This window comes from Herpailurus yagouaroundi, unplaced genomic scaffold (assembly GCF_014898765.1).
Source record: "Herpailurus yagouaroundi ecotype Mexico unplaced genomic scaffold, PumYag 139, whole genome shotgun sequence".
NCBI classification, from domain to species: Eukaryota; Metazoa; Chordata; class Mammalia; order Carnivora; family Felidae; genus Herpailurus; species Herpailurus yagouaroundi.
Window position 1 is genome coordinate 32,099,608 of NW_024412394.1, and position 23,696 is coordinate 32,123,303.

At 39.1% G+C, this 23,696-nt stretch overlaps 1 protein-coding gene across 1 annotated transcript in view; it reads right to left on the reverse strand.

The window, feature by feature from the left end:
• Positions 1 to 22,970, reverse strand: part of COL9A1 (collagen type IX alpha 1 chain) — an 87,455-nt gene extending 64,485 nt beyond the window's left edge. The window contains exons 1-7 of the mRNA XM_040473873.1: positions 22,942 to 22,970; positions 22,329 to 22,402; positions 21,046 to 21,123; positions 20,774 to 20,906; positions 14,329 to 14,725; positions 1,742 to 1,825; positions 951 to 971 (exon numbers count right to left, since the gene is read on the reverse strand). Of these exons, the coding sequence (XP_040329807.1) occupies positions 951 to 971; positions 1,742 to 1,825; positions 14,329 to 14,725; positions 20,774 to 20,906; positions 21,046 to 21,123; positions 22,329 to 22,402; positions 22,942 to 22,955 (801 nt within the window). The 5' untranslated portion in view covers positions 22,956 to 22,970. The remainder of the gene's footprint in view (positions 1 to 950; positions 972 to 1,741; positions 1,826 to 14,328; positions 14,726 to 20,773; positions 20,907 to 21,045; positions 21,124 to 22,328; positions 22,403 to 22,941) is intronic.
• Positions 22,971 to 23,696: the final 726 nt, after the last annotated feature.

The following is a 23,696-nucleotide window of genomic DNA, read 5'->3' on the forward strand; positions in this document are numbered from 1 at the left end:
AGAGGAAAAGTGGGGAGGAGTGGGGCAAAAGAGCATTGAAACCCAGGGAGGGCCTGGCCTCATTTCAGATTTACCTGCAGTGACACTGTTCTTGCATAAGGTCATTGCACCTTGCTTTAAAATTACACCAACTTTGAGACTGACGCTAAACAGCTTGCAAACAGCTAAGCTTTGATAGTGCTAGAGGGAATACTGGCTTCTGAAAATAGTATGAGCATGTAGCTTAGGGAATGTGGGAATTTTTTTTTTTCTCTTCTAATTTAAAAGAATAAGAAAGTGTGGGAGGGGGGAGCTTCTTTCATCAAGGAAAACTTTGTTTTTCTAAACTCCAATGACCAGACAGGTTACAATGGGGTCTTTGTAAGTGAAACCTCAAACCTCGGCTGGGCTCACCCGCCCCCGCCTGGTCCTCTCCCGGCGGGAGGGAGGAGATGCCAGAGCCTTCGGGAAATTGCTGAAATTTTGACTGATGCCAGCCATGGCCGCTCGGTTCCAATCCCAGAGCGACGGGCACCGCTAGCAGGACTCGCGGTTTAGTGCTGCCACCACCGGCTGGTGGAGCGGGAGAGGGAGCTTTAGCGCAGCTAGCCTGAATTCCCGCCTTCTCCAGCAAGGCCTGCCCTTGACTGCGTCCTAGAGGGGCGGGGTGGGGGAATTAAGAAGCAGCCAGGCTAACAATTAAACCCCGGTCTCAAGTCATGGCCTTCAGAGCTTCTGTTTGCAGTGTTGGGGCCCAGTCGAGGAGGAGACGCCTTTCCTAGATGACCAGAGGGTCATTAGGGTCCCCGACTCCGAGGGTACTCGCTGCAGGTGCTCAAGGCTGCGGGAAGAACGCGGCTGCAGAGCCCAGGGAAAGCTCTGCGCCTTCCCCACACCTCCCGCGACGGCTGCTCCTCCACTTTTCCCTGCGTGCACTTGAAAATTGCAAACACATCTCGCCCTCCGCTTACCTGGTCGGTGGTCTCGATGACCTGGAGAGGAAAAGACCGGGAGAAAGTGAGAAGGCTCTCCCCACCCCCCAAACTCGCACACAACTTACTTGAGCCAAGCACAAGCAGAGCCCAGACAGCAGCAGTGGCAGTCCTAGGACCCCTCGATCCCTTGCTGTCCAGGCCATGCCCGCCACCCTCTGCTAATCCCCTGCACGGACTGTGTCTCCTGCCGCCCCGCTAGGCTTCCGGACCCGGCACACGCATTAAGTGGCACTTCTCCCACACACACAAAAGAAGCGCCCCCAGGAGTAGTCTTTGCTAAGGTGCCTGGCCCGGGTGGCGTACTTTACTCCTGTTTATGAATGGCTATGGAGAGGGTCCTGGGGATTGGAGGAGAGCTTGCGGCTGGAGGACGGATAGAATGACAACAGTCCCCCTTAACCCTTTCCCCGCCGCCTCACTGGCAAGGCCTGAACGCGTGCCTCTGCCTCTGCCTCTGTCTCTTCGGGTCTGCCCAAGTGTAGTCTCTCCCGGTCCACTGTGGGCAGCGAACGGACCTCAAGGGTTCTTGGAAAGGTGTTTGGGGAGGAGGAGTGAGGGTCGTAAGCCACCAAAAGTAGAACCAGACACCCCCGAGGTAGTTTGTACTTGCCAGGCTGTGGGTGGGACCTGTGCTTCCTTGAAATTTATCTGGTCTGTATAGTAAAGCCTGAACTCTTTAGAAAAAGAATGAGGAGGTGGGGTGTTTGAGGAAGTGGTGAGAGGTAGGCTGGGTGGCAGTGACCTTTGCAGGTGGTCAAATGACTCACAGTTATCCTAGCTGGCAGTTCATGGCAGGTTTCTCTCCTCGGGCGTAGTGGGTCACAGTGGATCAGCATCCACTGAAGTTCAAACTGGAGAAAGACAGCATACAGTTCACATTCTCTTGGAGGACACAAGCAGGTCATTTAAGAGAGAGAGAAGTTTTTGTAAGTGTGGTCCGACTGTTAAATGGGTGGAGACCAGCTTGGACTGGTTCACCTCAATGGACCAGTAGTCTTATTCCCTGAATACAGATTTTCTGATGGAAATGGGTTGGAAGCTCTTCCTAAATTTCTCAGATTATTGAATGTAGATGTCAGTAGCTCTGCAATACTCCAGCATTACTCCAGCATAGCCTTAGGCAGGAAAGAGCCCTCTGGCATTGAATTTCCATTTCTGTCCTTACCACATCCTCAAGATGTAGATTTTCTATTCACATGAGGCTTTGAGAGAACAAAGAACTGTCCAAGTCAGAAGCCTGTGTGAGGGTCTGGACTGGAACCCAGGCCTACTGAGTGACACAGCACACATGGGCTAAGCGTTTACACGGGAGAAGATTAGAGACGGAGACAGCCAAAGAGGTGGCACCCAGGATGAAAGAAGAGGAAAGAAAATCCAGTCCTAGAAAAAATTTGCATGCTACAGAATAAATTCTCCAGGGAGTACTCACAGCTTGAAATGGAAATTGGAAGGACTGGAAATGGAGGAATTGAGAGGGAAATCTAGAACTCAGGGGAAAAAACAAGATAATAGAAGACATTTGGTGTTATGTCAAATGTGCCCTGACAAGTTCTTACATTTTAGCAGGTGTTAAGGGAGAAATAAGAAGGGAGCAGGAGAGAAACAGAACAATGGAAGAGTGACCAGGTCTGAAGCTGAAGGCCTCCGGTGACAAGGTAAAAAAAAAAAAAAAAAAAAAAAAAAAAAAAAAAAAGATGTACACCACCATGCATCATGGCATCATGCTGGCCCGTCTTCTTAGATTGAGGAAGCTCTTTGCTAGTCATCTCAGATCCATATTTCTTGGTCAGTTGATTCTCCTGGCTTTATGCAAATGCCTAGTTAAGTATCAGGGTCCCAAATCTAAAACATTATCTCTTTTCTTTCATCCAGTAGTGATTTACACTCCATCCCACCTGCCAAATGGACTCTAGATCTACTGGATCTAGCATTAAATTAGATACATTTTTTTCCACTGTTACAGAAGGATCCAGAGTTGAAGTACTGAATGGAAGATCAGAATTGGAAAGGATGAAGGATGAAGTCCATCCTTCCTACCCATAAGGAAGGGAAAGTTAAACAAAAGGAAGTTTTCCATTTTATAGAGTGGTAAAAGTAAGACATTAAGCTTTCAGATTCCTGCACCTCTTGTTAGATGATTCTAAGTGTCCTCTCAACCCTACCATAGCTTTTCTCCAGAAAATATGGGTATCTGGAAAAATGAGGTAAGTGGAATGAAAAGAAAGTGAGAGCTAAACCAAGGCATATTTTAAGACGGAAAGTTCTCTACAAAGAGTATGAAAAATATCTGTGTATTCATAGTATGAATTATTTAACAATAGTTTACTGACATCCTTCAAAGGAACTGCTTTCCAAGCCACACAATTATCTTACAGTTAAGAAAATCACTTGAATCAAATACTTTATTTTTATTAGATTAGTCTTATCTGTTTGGGATCATTTTATTTTGATTTTCTTCTAAACTGCAGTAGAAATTTTAATAGATAAAAGAAAGAATGGAACAACATTTGCCTTAATGACTACTAAAATACCTAGCTGTGCCTCAAACAACTCTTTGAAGCCGTTCACACATGAGTAAAGTGAGGCAGAGAGGTTAAATCATTTGCCACAGGTCACACAGCTAGTAAAAGACAGAGCTAGCATTCCAAATGTGCCTGACTGTAAAATAAGGGCCTTCTCCAACCCGCTCCTTATCCTCCCCCAAGAATATATCCCAACTCCAGAAAAAGCCATAATTTTCTAAGCCAATAACCAAGGAATTTGGTGATTGAACATTCATATTAAAGATGAATAGGGGCATCTGGGTGGCTCAGTCGGTTGAGCGTCCAACTTCGGCTCAGGTCATGATCTCACAGCTCGTGAGTTCAAGCCCCACATCAGGCTCTATGCTGACAGCTCAGAGCCTGGAGCCTGCTTCTGCTTTTGTGTCTCCCTGTCTCTCTGCCCCTAACCCACTCACATTCTGTCTCTGTCTCAAAAATAAATAAAAACATTAAAAAAAATTTAAAGATGAATAGAAAAGAAGAGTGATCTACAAATCAAAACTTTGTAAGCTTATTTCCAATATCTGGTAGAAAACTTCAGAACAAGACTAAGAAACTTCCATAAGAAGTCAGACCTCTCCCTATTTGCTTGTTATGGAAATACATCCAGAAGCAAATTTCTAATGGTTCTCCAAAAACTGACAATTATTGCTATATGCAGTTACATATTCATGTGTATAATAAAATATCAAATAGGAAAGAAGATTATAATTCTTTTTGTTCAATGATTAGATAAAAATATTACCAGAATAAGAAAAGGTGTCTCTCCCCTCCCTAAGTCTCAAAATAAGAAAGACCATTCAAATACTTTTATTCACATAGTCCTTTGTGAATTGGTAACTCGCATAAGGCATGCATTGTATATGTGTGATATTTTGATTCTCAAAATAATTCATAACTTAATCACCCTGAGAAACTTTAATTATATGGCTAACCAGGAAACGTATATCCTTTGTTTAGATAGTTCATTAATGTTACTTATTGAAAATGCAAAGTAATTCATTAAGCTGGTTTCTCAAAAATGTAATTCTCTGGATAAATTGGTACACCTGTTTAAATATGCAAGATGCAATTGTGGCACAGGATAATAGGGGAGTGAAGGATAATTCATCTGTGAATACAGGCTGCGTTGTTCAGAGTGCCACATAGATCAGAGGTTTCTGAACACATCTGTGCAGCCACATAAACACCACCCACACACTAATAATCATCTTTACAACAACCATTTTTTGGCATGAAATATGAATTCCAATTTGCATGTTAATTATTTTGAAGGAAGATTGGCAGAGTTCCTTACTAAAAGTCACTTACATTACACATCTAAAATGCTGATTTCCACACGTTTCTCATTTTCATACCTGGAATCATTCTTGTCTTTGAATACCCACTGACAAAGTATATGTGACGAATATTTTAATTTAGTCTTTCAGTCAACATTTTTGAAGTCCAAATATAAAGCATGCACTAGGGAAACATTCTAGGGAAAACCAAAGATATTCTCCTCTCCCTAATGAGTTTACAGTTTTTAAGACTTGAGAAAAATACAAGTTGAGAAATAAGAAGGGTGGTTTTTTTAATCTGTTAAACAGAACATAAATGCCCTACCATAATTCATCCTTCTCAACATAAAATGCTTATGAGTAGTGCCCAGCAGACAACATGTTAAAACAAGGAATTTTGGAGGCACCTGGGTGCCTCAGTCAGTTATGCATCCAACTTTGGCTCAGGTCGTGATCTCACGTTTCATGAGTTGGAGCCCCTCATTGGGCTCTGTGCTGACAGCTTGGAGCCTGGAGCCTGCCTCTGATTCTGTGTCTGCCCCTCCTCTGCTCATGTCCTCTCTCTCTCTCTCTCTCTTTCTCTCTCTCTTTTTCTCTCTCTCTCAAAAATAAATAAGCATAAAAAACTTAAAAAAAAAAAAAAAAAAAAAACACAAGGAATTTTGGCCCCAACTCTGTTCTTTTAATAGTGCTAGTGATTTCTACTTATTTTCCTAGGTTGTTGAGAAAGATTACTAACGTATTTAAGCTCTTCATAAAAATTAAGCAAAACCTAATAGCAAACAACTACCTTTTCCTCCTAAGAGAATTCTAACGACAAACTATAGAACTTGATTTGAAATTAATGAGAATGGCACAAGGCTTGATTTTTTACATACTGAATTATGATTAAACTTTACAAGTACAAAATACCCTAAAAACTAGCTCTTCAAAGATAAAGTTTTTTTTAACAGGAGAAATACTTCTTTAAGCTTTCGTCTACTCAATGGCAACAAAGATTTAAAGCAATACTTGACTTCTGAGATCTCATTTTTCTTTTCAGTTTACAACCAAAATTTGGTTTCTACCATCATAAGGGACCTCCTCCAAGCGAAGCTTCCTAGTTGCTAAGCAGGAGGTTCTGAGTTGCTTCGAAATCAGAAATTTCCCCAACTGTCTGTAGACTAGGCCATGCAGTTCCAGACACAGTGCTAGGAATTGTCATTAAATATGAGTAGGTGACAGTCATTTGAATCACACCAAGGGCAAAGGCAGAACAGTGAAAGGAAAGAGCAGTAAACATAGAGTTAGCAGACCTGGCATGTAGTAATTTATTCATCTTTTTATCCAACATATCTTTATATAACACATTCATGTGCTTTGAGAGAGATACTGTGAAAGACACAAAAATGTTGAGTACATAGGGCAGCATCTAGGCCAGAACTGCTTTTGACAATACATACTATTGCAGTTGATGTGCAACATGGCTAAGGTCATCAACAAGGGGATCATATAACATGTAACATGTGAGTGAGGCCTTGAAGAGCAGTTGCAATTTTCATAAGCAGAGATGGGAGGGTAAAGGTCAGGTCAGAGTTCTGAAGAGGTGACAGTAAGAGGAGGAAGTGATGTATAGAGAAGGGACCAGACTCACTGTGGCAAACAATAGACATTAGATTTTTTTTTCCTCTGTTGAATTCTAAGCTAAGGAATTTGAGTAGGATTGGATAGCTAATTAGGACTGTCATCAATGATTTTTCTGCACCAGGGATATGGATGGAGAAAGGTGGCCTAATTTAAAAGGGCACTTCAAGGGGATTCATGTGGTCATATATGCCCAGTCCTTGGAGCCAAAAAGAGGCTACTTTAGTAGAACATAAAGAAGTATTAAACTCTGAACTATGGTGAGGCATCCTGAGCTGTCTGTCCATTTAAGAAAAACAAACCTTCCCCTCATACCATATCCCCCTTCAGCTGCCATCTGGTTTTCTGCTTCCCTCCGGTAAAAACGCAAAAGAGCTGTCTAAATTTGTTGCCTCCAATTCCTCTCCCTTCCATTCTGTCTTGGACCCTTTGCAACTGGGCTTTCACCCCCAACAATCCAATGGGTCTTTTCACAAAGTCACTGTTGTGGGTCTCTGGATGCAGTGGTCAAATCTCAGTTCTCATCCTATTTGATCTATCTACAAGCACTTGAGTGAGTTGACTCTTCTATCCTCCTTAAAATTCTGTTCTCCCTTGACTTTCAGAGTCCCTGACTTTCCACCATCTCCTTGTCCTCTCCTACATCACTGCTCTTCCTGGTCTCTCTGGCTGAACCTCCCTCATCTCAGCAACCTCTAAGTGTTGGTTGTTTCACCGTCCAGCTCTATGACTTCTCTGCAGCATTCGTCTCTCAGTGATTCCTCGTTTCATGGCTTTAAATAAATACCACATATATGCTGACAACTCCTAGAGTTCTATTCTCAGCTGGGCCTGCTGTTGAACTCCAGAAGAACATACCTAACTGCCTGCTTGCATCTTCTCTTAGGTGTCTAATAGTGATCAAAATCCTGATTGAACTTAGATGTTCCCAACCAACTGTCGATATTCTCACTGATAACTGTGTTTCCCATAGTCTTTCCCATCTCAATAAATGGCAACTGTATACTTCTGATTAATCACTCCAAAAATATTGGTGTCACTCTTGATTTTCCTTTCTCTTACACTTCAGCTCTGTTTACTTTACCCTCAAAATGGGTCAGGATCTGGGGCACCTGGGTGACTCAATTGGTTAAGCATCTGCCTTCGGCTCAGGTCATGATCTCACCATTTGGTCCTTGAGTTTGAGCCCCACATCAGGCTCTCTGCTGTCCACACAGAGCCTGCTTCAGATCCTCTGTCCTCCTCTCTTTCTGCTCCTGCATCTCTCTCTCTCTCTCTCTCTCTCTCTCTCTCTCTCTCTCTGTGTGTGTGTGTGTGTGTGTGTGTGTATAATATTTAGAAAAATAAAAGGGTCAGGATCTGACCACCCTGCACCACCTTCACTGCTACCCTATTCCAAACCAAGACCAGCCCTGCCTGAGCTATTGCAGTAGTCTCTAAGGGTCTCCTTTTGTTGTACCCCTAAGCATTGTCCTTCTTTCCCCCTACATTATATTGCCAAAATAGCAGCCAACGAGACACTTTGAAAAGATGAGAACATGTTACTTATCTATCCAAAACCATCTGATACCCTCCCATCTCATACAGCATGTAAGCCAAGTGCTAAGGCAATTTCCCCACCTTCACTCCATCATGTTACCTCTCCAGGCTTACTGCCTTCTTGTCTCAGTCTCATTCCAGCCACACTGGTCTCCATGCCCTCCTCAAACATAACACACAACACCAACATCAGTTCCTTTTCACTCCATATTCTCTCTTTCCAGAACCTTCCTCTCTCAGAGAGCCATATGTTAATACCCCCAACCCCTTCAGGTTTCTGTTAAGATGTTTTTTTTTTTTGTCAATGAGGCCTTCTCCCCAGGCATCCAATTCCCTGCTTCATTTTTGTCCATAATATTTATGAACACTGAGCATTCTATACATTTATTCATTTATACCCTTGTGTCCATCTCCCCTCCCCCAAATGAATGTAAACTCCATTGGAGCTTTAATTTCTGTCTATAACTTAAGAGATGTTTAACAAATAGTTACCAGATGTTAATTAGTGAATATATAAAGATGAATAAGAAACAGTGAATTAAGAATTGATAGTATTTATCTTCTCATTTGATTATGGCTTGGGGGCAAACCCTTTCCCCTGTCTGGGTTTCAATTTCTGTCTGGGTTTCAATTTCTTCATGTGTAAATTTAGAGATTTGCAATCAAAGTTTCCTCCAGCTTGGAAAGTCCATGATTCTATTGACACTACATTATAACCGAAGAAACCAAACACAGAGATTAACACAAAGAGAAGGAAAAATGCCATTGAATTAGCTTCTTGCCTTACAACCACCCAGGCTACATAACAAAGATTTCTTCATGATCTTAGCCCACACATTTTAATAGAAACAGACAAACTAACAGCACTGACTTTTTAAAAACTGCAACAGTATGGGCATAGCTGAGGCCAATAGAAAATTTTAGTGTTTTCAATTTTCCATTAAAAGCAAGTTTGACCATTATTTAGTTTTTATTCTAGTTATCCATAGTCCCTTCCTCCAATTATGGCTCCTTCTATGTTAGCAGATTTTTTTTTTTCTGTGTACTCCTCATTTCATCGCCACCTAGTGGAAAATCCAGCTGATATTGTTGATACAGTTTATAATACAGCAGTTTTTATCTCCAAAAAATTGTCTTCACAGTCAGTATTCAAAAGTATTCCAGTCAAATCACCCCCAAGTGTTATAAAAAGTATTTCCTATGGATATATATTGTTAACATAACCATTTCTTTTGTATTTATTTCGTACTTACAAGTGAAAGAGTATTTGTAGAAGATGTACTTGTCGAAAACAATTTAGTAAGCAAACTTAACAGTCTAGATGTTATGCAATAGTATGCATCTCTTAAATCACTGAAAACATAACTTTCCTACAATATTTCTTAAATACCAAAAAAATATTATCCACAACCTCATAGTTGATTTTCCCATGTTATCATTTATGAAACTTCCATTGTTTCTGCATGTGGAGGTTATTAGAATTTAATTGTATAGAGCAGAATAAAGGACAGTTTCTCTGTCACTAGTTCTGCCAGTTCTTCCTATCTGCTCTCACATTCTCTCTGATTTTCACAAAAATAACATAGAGCAGCACTTTTGAAATATACTTTGAAAGGCATCATATCTTCTGATTATTTTCCACTTTGATTTATTTTGAATATGCATAGGTAAGATAAAAAGGTTTTGAATCATGTATTTGTGAAACCACATAAACTTGTATCCTTCCTTAAGCCCAAACCCCTAGTGCACATCCCTGAAAAGGGAGAAAGGCTAATTTTGTTTTCTAATAGAGCTGTACCAAATAACTCTCCTAGGCAATCATACTGACAACAAACAATAAAGAACCTGTCATAAAATAACATGTTTTTATGGTATGCTGCCAGGAAACTGAGCTTTGCAGTGGGATAAATGGCACCATCCTAAAATATGGGCACAAAGGAGAATAGGAAATACGGGATTTATTGCTTTAAAATCAAACTAACAATGTATTACAGCAGTGCGCTGGGAAAAAATATAAAATGCTCTGAGCCCACTAAATAACCATGAATGATGAGAAGGTGTTTGAGTTGTAGATCACGTGAGCAGCTATACTGCGAGCTTTATGAACACCTCTTGAAATTGGTTTCCTTTTCCAATTTAGAAAAAGGGAAAGAGACACAAGATAGGATAGATAGGGGGAAATCACAAGCAAGTACAATATAAAAGAGTCTTTTAGCATTTGTGCTCCATCAAATGTTGTTTCCAATTGCATTTTTTGTTATGCAGTTCTTAAGGCTACCTTTTGACATCTGTAAATAACTTTAGAAGGGATGTTTGCTTTTGATGTATTTACTAAAGAAAAGCCCGTGTTGATCCTGAAAAATGTATTCAATTAATCCAGAGTGTCAAAGATCAGAATGAATCTAATTTCATGAAGAAAAATGGAAAAATACAGTGTTCCTAATTGTTTTCTTATGTTTTGGGCACACTTCACTTTAATTTAAAATTTCTCAGACATCAATATTGAATATTTGCTCTCTCCAAATGGAGACAAGGGTCCTCTATAAGTATACTTTAACCACCCAGAATATATGGATACTACTATTCATCACTCTCTAAGTCTTCTGAGGGACCTGTGGTCACTGTTGATCTTCAGTAATGGCCAGCAACTTCAGATTTCAGTCAGTTGGTGAGAAATCAAAACATAAAACAAGAATAAAACCAAGGCTTAAGGACAAGTTGTGGGCACTTGGGCTTTGTCTGAGGATTTATATGAGTATTTGATTATTCTTAGTCTTAAAATGTAAGGAGCAGTGTGGGAAGACTAATAATATTTGAAAAAGGAAGAATGATCAGTGTGAGAATTCCCAAATGGGAGTCTCTTTGCCTACAACACTGGACTCTGTCTTCTCCTGGATAATACTTATTCATCCGCAGGGTTCCTCTAGATATCACTTTCTACAGCAAATATGCTTGACGTCTACTCTCATGCCTCCTGGCCTAATCTGAGTGAGGAACTTTTTCCCAGTGTCTCTCCATTCACTATCATGGCCCTTATCATATGTTGTACTGTCATTGTTTACTTATCTCAACCCATCACCCTCAAGAGACTGAACTGAAGAAGACAAGATCCATGATTTATTTAAGTTTGTATAGCCAGTATATAGGCACATGATAAAAGTTTACTAAATTAATAAACAAGTACATGTCTGAGAACATATTTTATACTGTACAATCCTCCTTCTTTAAGAAAGAAACATTTATTTGTTCGTCCCACAAAGTAAATTCTGAAAAATTTATGCAAATCACAAATGCTTCTAAAATGAAAGTGAGGAAATGCTTTATAAGGAACAATATGTGGTTATGCATTTTTCCTTTTCTCAAAGGAAAGTTAGTTGGCACAGCAGAAAATAGGTAGATTATATTTTGTGCCTAACATGGTTTTTTACAAGTCAAGAAGCCCACTTGAGGTCACATCTTCAACTGAGAAATGGAGATAATCCTATCTGTGCTTGCTATCTTATAAAATTGTTGCAAGGATAAAATAGGTTAGTGGCAATGAAAGCATTTTGGAAACTTTAAATTGGCATATTAAGGGTATCAGGGTGCTTAAAAAGCATAAATGGGCTTTTCTTACATAGAATTTTCTATTTGTCTAATATAGAGTAAAAATTGAGGAATACATTTTGGTGACAAGTTTGAGTTTGACATTGTCACTGTCAGTCCTTGGATGTAAGTAGGATTTTTTTTTTTTTTTTTTTTTTTTTTGCCCTGTAACTCTGACCTGTTTTAGCTATTATTACCACCACCACTACTCAATCACCAAATATGAAACTTTAATGAAGCTTTAGGTTCAAGTCTTTTTTGTCTTTCCTTGTGGGAAAGTCAGAATTCAGTGTAAAGGAAAAAAATTTTCATGCCTCTTTCAATTACTTTTAACATTGGTTACAGTGTACTGACTTTGAAAAGCTCCTTGGTGAACCAGAAGCAAAATATAATACCAGCCGCCAGTTCTTTGTTGTGTGCCTGCACATGGCCGAATAAAATAGAGGGTAACTGGTCCTAACTGGTCTCCACTGTGATATGAGACTACGCTTGGCAGAAAAACTACCATCAGCTGTAACATTATTGGCTACACTATGATGTACTGGAGTAAGATTGAGACTTTGCCACTCTGGCAATCAAAGAGTTTAATAATACCCTAGCATCCAGAATTATAATGGTTTGAAATGTTTTTCAAGGGATGGATTAAATGGGCGATAGGCATTAAGGAGGGCACTGGTTGTGATGAGCATTGGGTGTTACATGTAGGTGATGAATCACTAAATTCTACACCTGAAACGGCTATTACCCTGTATGTTAACTAACTAAAATTTAAATAAAGACTTGAGACTACAAAAACAAATGAAATGTTATTCAAGGCCAATGAATCAATCAATTTTGCAAGCACTTGATTGATGTTCATTGTAGTAAAGAAGCACCTTAAGGTCTCCCCACCCTTACCCATGGTCCAGAAATGACACAGGTGTTGCAGACATTTGGAGTTGCCTGCAAACTAATCCCAATCTCATACCACTGCAACAATATTGCTTCACAAAATTTCAAGATGGCACGATAGCGGTCCCATTGGCTTTTTAACCCAGTCACTTGAGGTGTGATAACTCATTAGTTGAAGAAATACTTTCTCAAGTGTCTACAAGTCAGAGCGGTAATATGGCAGTTACAAATTGCTTCCTGTCCATCACAGAATATAGAAATTTCACACTACCCTTCACACTAATCACAATTCTTCTCTTGAAAATAAGCTATTTGAACAATTCCATTACTGAGTGCCTGATAACCTTTTTTTCTTTGGAGAAGTACACAGAGACAATTCAGAATCACTGTATCACCCCTGCTACATGCCATGATATGAGTTTTGTGACTAGAATTTAACAGCTCCAATTGAGAGAGAATGTTGGCCTCAACAGTTTATTTATTAAGCTCTAAATTCTTTAGTTCCTCCCCCCCAGAGAACACTTATCACCTAAGATGTATTTTTAAATCCCTCTAATAATATTATAAAATATCCTTTTAAAGGATTGTTCAATAAAAGTTTAACAATTTAAAATGATAGAACTGTATGGTATTAGTTGGCATAATTACTCTGTCATTATATAATTCCTTACCTTTATATCCATGGAACCCTACAGTAAAATCATGAATAGAGCTCTAAAATCCTTTACTTTTATGTCATACAAGACTTACTAAGTAAATATTGTACCATCTATACGCTTTTTATTCTTGTTGATCAGACACCATACGGCTTCCTAACCTTATCTCTCATACCCTGCAGTTAGTATCTTCCACCCCCTTCCCTTCATCACACACACACACACACACACACACACACACAATGGGCCCACTTACTTTCCACTTCCTTTTCATTTGATGCTCTTTCCCTCAGCTGAATACATTTTTGCCAGTTCAAATCCTTCCATTTCAAGGTTCATTGTGTTCAAGAAGCACAAAATTCTTGGGGTGCCTTGGTGGCTCAGTCGGTTAAGTGTCTGACTCTTAGTTTCAGCTCACGTCATGATCTCATGGTTTCATGAGTTCAAACCCCATGTCGGGCTCCGTGCTGACGGTCCCAAACTGGCTTGGGATTCTCTGTCTCCCTTTATCTCTGCCCCTCCCCCACTTTTGCTGTCTCTGTCTCTCTCAAAAGAAATGAATAAACTTGAAAAAATTTTTAAAAAGAAGCACAGAATTCTTGACTAACTAAATCCACCATTCATCTTAACCTGACTTTGATATTCTCATTAGTTGTTTATATACAGGGTGTACCACACCAGTATTTGCTTCTCTTACATTGCTTCTGAAGGATTCTGGGAGCTCCAGGGGGGCATGTCACATCATCCAAGTAAACTTGAAGCCCCTTAAGACCAGGAACCAATTCCTTGAGACTTTCTCTGATTTCCCATTCCATTTGGGATGTGCTCTACTCAAAACAGGCACTTAAGGCTTTTTGAGTAAGTGCTTGAGTGAATTTTAAAAATGAATAACTCGGGGAGCCTGGGTGGCTCAGTCGGTTAAGTGTCAGACTCTTGATTTTGGCTCAGGTCAGGATCTGACAGTTTGTGATATTGAGCCCTGAGTCAGATACCACATTGGCAGTGCTGAGCCCTACTTGGGATTCTCTCTCTCTCTCTCTCTCTCTCTCTCTCTCTGCCCCTCCCCTGCCTCACACTCTCTCTCTCTGTCTCTTTCTTGCAAAAGTAAACGTTTTAAAAAAGCGAATAACTGTTCATTGCTTAAGACATTCAAATGATTGTCAAAGATATCTGAAGTGTTAGTTTTTAGCTATCTAGTTTTGTTTTAATCTACCATAGTGTATGACTTCATACTTACCGGAACAGAAACTTGAGGATTATCCACAAGTTTTCCTAGCACAGCAAAGCCATCGATGCTGATTTGGCCTCTTGGCTTTATAGGTAAGGATTCAATCCTGTTGCAATCAACAAAAAGAGTAGCACTACTCCTTTCCACACCGATCATGATCTTATGCCACTGGGAATCAAACAAGGAAGGCAAATTTGAAAAGGTTGCAGTTTGGAGACTTCCATCCAGTCCCTTGTATGAAAATGCAACAGATTTGGTTTGGCCATTAATCTTCACACCAACTTGCTCCTTCCCTGAGGAATCCTGAATCTGCCAAATGCTCCAGTTCTTTTCAAGTGTGCTTCCAGTCATCCGGAAAGTAGTTAAAAAGGAGTATTCTTCAGGCAGACCACTGGGATATAAATGCCTGAGCAAAATTTTAAAACAGTAAATAAAACTCTTGTTTTCTGTACCCATGCATATTACCATATTCTCTTATTATGCTATTTTTAGATTCTAGACCTACAGAAAGGCTACAGTGTGAAAAACTATGTACCGTTTGTTCTTTCATGAACTTCACAGAAGCTCCATCATTCATGTACACTAATGCTCCATCCTAAAATACACATTAGAAAAAACAAACCCTTCCTCATAGCTAAGGAGGGTTCCCAATGCCACATACCCCCAACAGTATTACTATTTATGCTACCTAAAGAGCTCCTGTTCAGCAATTCCATCTCAGCCAAAAAACATATTCTTGCAAGGTTCCTGGCAGCATTTCTTCCACAAATTAAAGAAGAGATCATTTGGAATCTACACAGCTCTACTAGTTGATAAAACCATTTCATTAAAGCAGCTTTTAAATTTTTTATTTTAATGTAGCATGTTGTTAGGATTATTTGTTATGTCCATAATTGCTCCCATAAGTCCCCTCCACAATTATATCCTAGACCCACATATGCGTTCTGAGAATCAGTAACTGTGCAGACTTGAGAAGCTCCTTCACACTGAGCACATTAGTCTTTTTTCCAGGGAATTCAAATCATAACGTTAAAGTAGCAGCAGGTTGCTTGTTGCTGTATGTATGACAAGGGAAAGGTGGCCAGTTCTTAATTCTCTACTCCAGCCCAGTTGTTCCACAGTCTGACAACTAAGTCTGTATTGTTTCTCCTTTTATTGCTTTTTAAAAATGTTTATTTATTGCTGATAGAGAGACAGAGTGCACAGAGAGAGAGGGAGACACAGTATCCGAAGCAGGCTCCAGGCTCTGAGCTGTCAGCACAGAGCCCCACGCAGGGCTCTAACTCATGGACCATGAGATCATGACCCGAGCTGAAGTCGGATGCTTAACTGACCGAGCCACGCGGGGCACCCCTGACCCTACTTTTATTGCTTTAAATGGCAACATAAGACTGTCAGTGTCCCTAAGGCAGCTCCAGTCTATGTGGAAACTGTGATCTGGAGCAGCAATAACTACCTGGATCTTCTTTTGTTGAAGCCAAGCTGCTAAAAGCAGAAGGCTGCAATTTTAAAAAATTAGAACCTATTAAATGTAAGCATCATCTCTCACAGGCTTGAAGGTTATAGTTTTCTTTTTTTTTTTAGTTTATTTATTTATTTTGAGAGAGACAGAGACAGCGTGAGCAAGGTGAGGTAGATAGAGAGGGAGACAGAGAGAGAATCCCTAGCAGGTTCCCCACTCTCAGCACAGAGCCTAATGTTGGGCTTGAACTCATGAAACTGAGATCATGGCCTAAGCTGAAAGCAAGAGTCAGATACTTAACCGACTGAGCCACCTGGGCTCCCCTAAGGTTGTATTTTTCTACCTTTCTCCTCAGTATAGAAAAATTCCTAAGTAAGGAAGGAATGCTAGGAAAACTAGATGCTGTTCATTTTGGTTGCTAAATAATAAGATTTGACATTTCTGAGAAGAGTTATGGACAGGACTCAAAGTCCCAAATCACCTTCCTTCAGGTCATACTCCTGTTAAATAGCCCTCTCTTGTGAAAAGTAAAAAAGAGAAAGGCAAGAAGAAATAGCTAAGTGGATGTTGATTTAATTTGCCAGTTGCATTAAAATAGGTTGTTAGGGGTCAAGAATTTCTAAACCAAAAATTTCTTCAGTTGCAAGAATGTTTAACAATAGGTGAAATACTCAACTTGCTAAGATTTTCTCTTTACTTTGACTTTACAAAATTTTATCATCCCTTACAATAGCATGAACAAACACATAACTCTTTACTACACATATTTTTGCACACCTTCAATAAAATGGGTCAACTATGTCAACAAATTTCATCACCTTTTTTTAAAAGCTGGTTTTATAAAAATAACAAAAATATGAAGTTTTTCATCTGAATACCCTTTTAGCATCAAAATACTTCTTTTAATCATTGTGTTCTAAAATGACTTTAATTTTTATTTATAATACTGGGCGAATTCCTTTATTAGTACACATTCTTAAGTGATCGCTAGTGATATGTGTTATACTTATTGCAAAGTTTTCAATTTATTAAATGTTTGTCAAGTATACAGGAGGTTTTAACATGTACATTTAAAAAAGATTCAGTTTGGAGCTAAGGAAATAAAAAGTGTGTGCAAGGACAATTTCCCCAGAATGAACATGTCTACCATATCTATTTTGATATTTACTTTTAATATAGATTCTATTTGACATATTTCCCTTTCACTATAAATTTTTCAGGATATACACACTGCAGACTAACTTCTAGAGAAGAGGCTAAGGTTTACTGATGACAGTATAATATATTGCCTACTGTATAATTATAAAACCGCATAGAAGTTTATACAGTTCATTTAACTGATCTCAATTAATTTGGAGTTGGGAGATAAGTTTTAAAAGTTTCACAGAATGGCGAAATTTGATAAGCATCCATTTAAATTATGAATATGTTATTTTCATATTCTTTTTACTTAATGATCTGGATTTAACCAGATGCTTAAAGAATTTATTTTTCTTTTTTGTCCTATATAGTTATTGTTGAGGTATGAGGCTTTCACAGAAGGAAGATAAATCTTAATATTTTGTCCTCTTCTCTCCGTAAAGCATTCTTTTCCTAGATTTTTGTAAATGTATTTTACCAATGTATTAGTTTACAGATGTACCAAACAAGGCTATAGAATTTTATCAGTCCCTAGATAAAATAAGTCTATTTTGCTTTGGTTCCACAAGTTGCAGTAACTTGTTTAAGTGACTTTTTTGCAAAGATATCATGAGGTTGACTGAGGGATCTCTCCCAATTTATGCTTTATCTCATCTTTCCTGCTTAATGAGGAAAGAGATTATGTTGAAGGTAGACTAGAACAGAATGTCCCCATTTACCTCTGACTTGGTGAGGTAATGCCAAAAACTTTTTTTTAAAAATGAGTTTGTGAGTAAGGTTGCTAGAAGAACAATTCTTTTATAGACACATTGTTAAATCAAGTGTATCCATCAGCTCTCTTTCTTCATATACACAAAGATTATGTATATGTGTGTGTGTTCATGTAAGTATACAAGCATAATCAAGATTATCATGTTATTAATCTTTTAAACAGGCTAATACAAAATGTCAATATGATAAGAGGAGAAAATTCCTTTCGGTGTTCAAATTAATAAAATATATATGTATATGTATATGTATACTTAAGACCTTTTCAAAGTCCTCACATGTCTAATTTATATAGCAGCCCGTACTATTGTCTTTTTTGAACACCTGAGATTCTGCTCTTGCAAATATGCTATGCACATCAATAAATAAACTTGACAGCATACATAATGTAGAAGAAGCTGGATCTATAAATGATTTATTTCATTATGTTACAATCTGCACAGAGTACCTTAAAAAGAAGAACTGTATGGGTTTAAATAAAAGATAAGAAGGCTTTAGACCTTGAAGCGTTTGTTTATGACCCTAACCCATGTAAGAATTGTGTTTGTTAAGGTAAACAAACACAAAATGTTTGTAAGTCTGAGTTGAGACTGTGATACTATTATGTATAAAATAAAGAATAAAAAGCAGCAAAAAAAACTATTCTCATAATCTTCCAAAAATATTGAGAAGATAAAGGTGAATTGTGACTCTATCACATAAGTTTTTTATGTCATACTCTTACTCCCCTCCCACACAAATTCTGTTAAGGTTTTCTTTTCATTCCCTCAGAACCTATATTCTTCAGCATAGAAATTTCCTTTAAACCAAGACAGTCTACTCCCTGCCTGGTCTGAGAGCAATTCCAGTTCCTGCCTTTCTTGCCATCTGGTTTTTGAATGAATAGGACTAGGAGGGCAGCTTGAAAAGAAAGAATCCACTAAGGAGAAAAGGTTCCCATATACACACTTTCTCCTGGTGCTCTCCACTAGTTAGAATAAATACTCAACTAATACCACTGTGTGCCAACCTCTATCCAACCCTCTCCATTTATTAACAATTTGCTCCTCATGGCAAATCTATGACACTGTTATTTTTATTCCTAATTTATGCTGAAGGGACTGAAACAAAGACCGTGTAAGCAATTTGCCCCCAAATACACTTTATTACCTATTTGAGACTCAGCCCTCTGGCTCTCCCCTCCTTCTCTTTTCTATTTCTTTCTACTTCCTGCCTAATTCTTTTTTCAACTTTTAATAAGCTTTACCAGTAAAACAGAATTTTTAGACTTTGTGGAGGCAGGGGTCAAGGAAATAGAGAATATGAGACATTGGTTATATCCTGTAAAAAATATTTAGTGACGGGGTGCCTGGGTGGCTCAGTCAGTTGGGGGACCGACTTCAACTCAGGTCATGTTCTCACGGTTCGTGGTTCGAGCCCCAGGTCAGGCTCTGTGCTGACAGCTCAGAGCCTGGAGCCTCCTTCTGATTCTGTGTCTCCCTCTCTCTGGCCCTCCCCCGCTCACGCTCTGTGTCACTCTCTCTCTCAAAAATAAAATTAAAAAAGATTAAAAAAATTTTTTTAAAATATTTAGTGATAGCTCTAAGCACTTAGAGAAGAGCAACAGCAAAGATGAGTAGGAGGTGGGTGTTTATGTGGCTTCAAGTTGGTCAGTCTCTGAACTTTGAGTTACTTAATGGCAATCCAGATTGTACTTCAAATTACAGAGGAGAGAATTAGGTCCAGCATTGGCAGGGGGGGATGTCTTCCATCACGTTTATTTTATTAAAGAAAGAAAAAAATGTTTTTAAAGATATTTAAGGGCACTAGCACTTGTGTACATGCAAAGAAAATACAAGCAAAAATAAAAAAAGTCAGTATCTGTTATCATGCCCTGTGAGTAATTTTCCAGCATCAGTACGGAGTAGTGGTTGAAGAACCATTCTGACTGAATTTCAGTGGTTCCAGCATCTCCCACCCCTGGAACCTCATGTAAGTACCTTAAGCTTTCTGGGCTCACTCCCCTCCCTCATCAAATGTGGATAATAATGTCTTTACCACAGGGTTGTGATCAGGATGAGATTTAATGTTAATTAGTAAATTTATAGAAAGAGCTGATACAATGCACTATTGTCATTTTATAAAACGTAGCTCATATTTAGAAAAAAATAAAATGCAGTTCGTATGTTGAAGACATGAATTTCTATCTACAGTCTAGCACTGTATCAGAATATTCTAATTTGAACAAAATTTTCATTATTATAAACATTTAGAGCTTTTATAATATTCTTTTACTGTTCTAATTAATCATTGTTTACTTTTACAGCTTAATTTTTTTATCAAAGCCTTAGTTTTCTTGTTCATCTATCAAAGGAATCTTAATTTCAATTTTTTGCAGTACACTGAAACATACAATGATTATGATAACTACATATAAGGTATTTAGGTGATATAAAACTGAAATCCTAAAGCTCCTTCATAACAATGGCATGACTCAACACATATACAAACTGAAGCGCCACGCTTATCAATAATTTAAAGGATAAAAAATATAGTTCTAGAGACGGAGGTAAATGAAGTGGAGGATTTTTAACTTATTATCACTACCATTACTTCAGTTGTCATTATTCTAGTTTTGCTTTTGTTTGATTCCTGCCAGGAGCAAGGCAGTAGATGTGTGGTCAATTTCAGCACCAGGATGCTTGAACAGCACCATTGTGAGTCTTCTAACCACTCCGTGGTTCCTAGTTAAATTTATGCTTAACCCCTGGCACTTTTCACAGAGGGTCCTTTCAGCCAAAACCAGACAAATTATACAAAAACAGAGAGCAAAGTAATAAGAACATGTCCTGAATCAATGTATAATGGTCCCAGTGATTTTTTTTTCTCCTTGGAATGAAAAGCAAATCACATACTGAAAACATGAAGCGCATTCATATATTTAGACACTAAAGATAGGTAAATAAATTCCTTCGTCTTAAAAAAAAAATCATGATCTAAGAAGCATTGAACCTAAGAAGCATTGAAGATTCTCTAACATTGGGCAGCTTTTCATTTTTTAAAATGCATTTTAGGCAGATAATTAGATAAAATATTTTTATATACCTTGTTGGAATCCTGAAGTCTACATTATTTCCCAATTTGTAAGCCACTTGTAATGCCGTTGATCCCACTACCCTCTGAATAGCTCTTCTAGATGCTGCTTTATCTACCTGGAACTGAGAAATCAAGTCAAACCCTACAGAAAGGGGACACAAAATAAAAAGTCTAAAGTGAGATCGGTTATATTTTCCTTTCCACAACCTTCCCAAATAAAAGAATATATCAGGTAGGTTTGTAGAAAGCATGCGTTTTCAATAGAATACATGGCTACTTGCCTGGTAAATCATCTTGGCCAATCCTAACCTTTGGACAGAGTTCATTTCCACCATTAGAGTTTGAATTAACAGGGAACCCTGCAAAAGAGACAGCATGTTATCTTACCCCAACCCCTACAGAGATCATGAAAATAGATCAATAATAATAAGAGCTGAAAAACTATTTAAAGGAGAATAGTATACCAAACACCTTGCCTATAGTGTATTTGGCTTTAATTACTTTGTCTCTAGGATTATAATTCATTCATCTTCAACTCATCCTGGAAGGGAAGCAAGGTGCAAAGTTGTTTTAGTAGTCTGTACTGGGAAAGTATTCCTTTGGGGAAAATTAGGAATTTGTTCCTTTTGGAACCAGAGCAGCACAATGTTCTGAATGGCACAGTGTCAGATGCCTGTTTGGAAAACTTCTCGTGCGTTGGGCTAGAAAATATTCCTTAAACACCACAAATTTTAGAATTCCTAGGAGAATCCAGAGCCAGCCTTGAGCCCGTTCAGTGGGACTTCTGGAGAGTGGAGTTCTTAAGAATCTTTGTTAAATAGAGGAGGAGTTTGGGGGGGAGACTTGGGATTCACTAATCCAAAATAAAATATATAGGATGCTTTTAATTTTACAGATTCATTCCAAGAGATCAAAAAAGCATTCCAACTAGGCTATTGTTAGCATCTGAGAGTGGGGAAATGTAATGAGAAAAAAAGAACCATGAAAATGATTAAACGCTTAATTCGATGAGAAATCCTGATATTAAATTGGATGCTTCTTACACAGGTAGAAGGTTGCAGGGAGAAAGCTTGTTTAAGAAGGCTTTTTGTGACTGTCTAACTCCAGCACCCTGATGAGCACCCTGTTGTCACCCTGACAACAGTGACTTCCTAAACTTCAGAAAAAGCATTTTCCAGCTACAAGTTTTGGCCCAGCCATCCCAGTACATCAAACACACTCTTTACACCTCCCGCGACCCCGGGTCATTCATCCATCCATTCATCCATCTGTCCGCCCATCCAACATCACCAATCACCATATGAACCAAGTAGGCACTGTGGAAAGCACTGGAGTACACAGATTGGCTTTCCTGCTGACTGTGATTGCAGCCAGGACTTCTCTTCCATACCCATCACTGACCACATAAAACCAGCCATGGAGTAAACCATGGCTAAAGCAGGATTGAAGAGTGAGGCTGTGAAGGACCATGGATACTTCATTCCATCCTCTCTCAGCCACAGCCCTGTCTGATCATTTCTGCAAACAAGTGATTTTTTCAAAATCCAGAAACTGTGACCCTTACTTGGGCGACGCTTGACAACTGCAGATGCCCAAGATCCCAGGAAACTGCAGACAAAGAAGAAAACTGGAATTTTCCTGAAGAGGAGAAAAGAAAAATGACTCAAACAGGAGTCCCTCCAGACTTAAATATTTTGAAATATGGTAAACGTAATGTAAGTGATCAAATCTCATTACAGTTTAGTTTTTCCATTTGACATTGAAATCTTCAGAGACTTAATGAATTCTCATGTTTCTAGCTCCTACACTAAAACAATCATGAGACTGTTGTTTTTTTCTCTCTCACTTTCTCCATAGCTACCCGTCTCACTGTTTCTATATCCATTTCCTTGTCTATGTTTTCTTTCATCTTAGTTTTCCTCCCTCTTCACTTTAGTAGCTCTTTCTTTTTCTGTCTCTCCTATCTCTTATGCTTGTTCCTTTCTGCCTCATTCTCATCTGTCTTTCCCTGGCTCTCTCTGTCTGTATCTGTCTGCATCTCTCTTGCTTTCCTTTCTCCCCTCTCCCACCTCCCCTCACTTCCTCTCATCTTACCACCACTGCAGAAACACAGACCCTTGGTTTCAAGGGCCCCCAACCCAGTCTCCCCACCATTCTTTCCAGTGTCACGGTCTTACCAGAAGTTCTTCATTTCCCCTACTGGTTTTCTTTTGGGCCAACAGTCCCAGTGATGAAGGGGTTGCAGGGGGGTCAGTGCTCCCCCAAGACCCCTTCACTATCACCCCAGTACTAATGGGTTATGTGCCCAGCCTTGGTTCCTCCTGCCCTTGTAAGGGCTTAAAGCAAAGGGAGTGAACCAGAGGCATCTGGTGACACTTTAAACCACAGCAGAGGGAAGGGGTGGGGAGAGGCAGCCCTGTAAGCCCAGGCCTAGCCAGGGGTGTGTCCCCAAAACTAACAAGGTTATACTGAAGGAGGGATTAGCAAGGGAAAGTTTGCTAAAAAGAAAAAAAAAAGTCAGGATGTGGAGAAACCACCAGAAAAACTCAGGCAAGCTGCTATAGGAATACAGTGGAAGCTTTTAGAACTGCTATAGGAATACAGTGAATGCTTTTAGAGGACTGAGGTAAAGAGGGACTCACTGGAAAGCAGAGATGTGGGAACTCATGGGGGCCTTGGTTCACAGCCAACCTAGATTTGAATCTCCGTTTGTTCTGAAGCTTACTAGTTGTATTTCTGGAGGCAAGTTAGTTAATCTGTCTGTAACTCTGTTGCCTTAGGGGAAAATGGGTTGAAAATAGTTACCTAAAAATTTTTTTTTGAGAATTAAACAAGATAACAAAGCAGAGAGTCTAATGCCTAGCTATTAGAACAATCATTATTCCCCATCAACATTATCATTATAGCTAACACTTCATTCACTGTTTGCCCC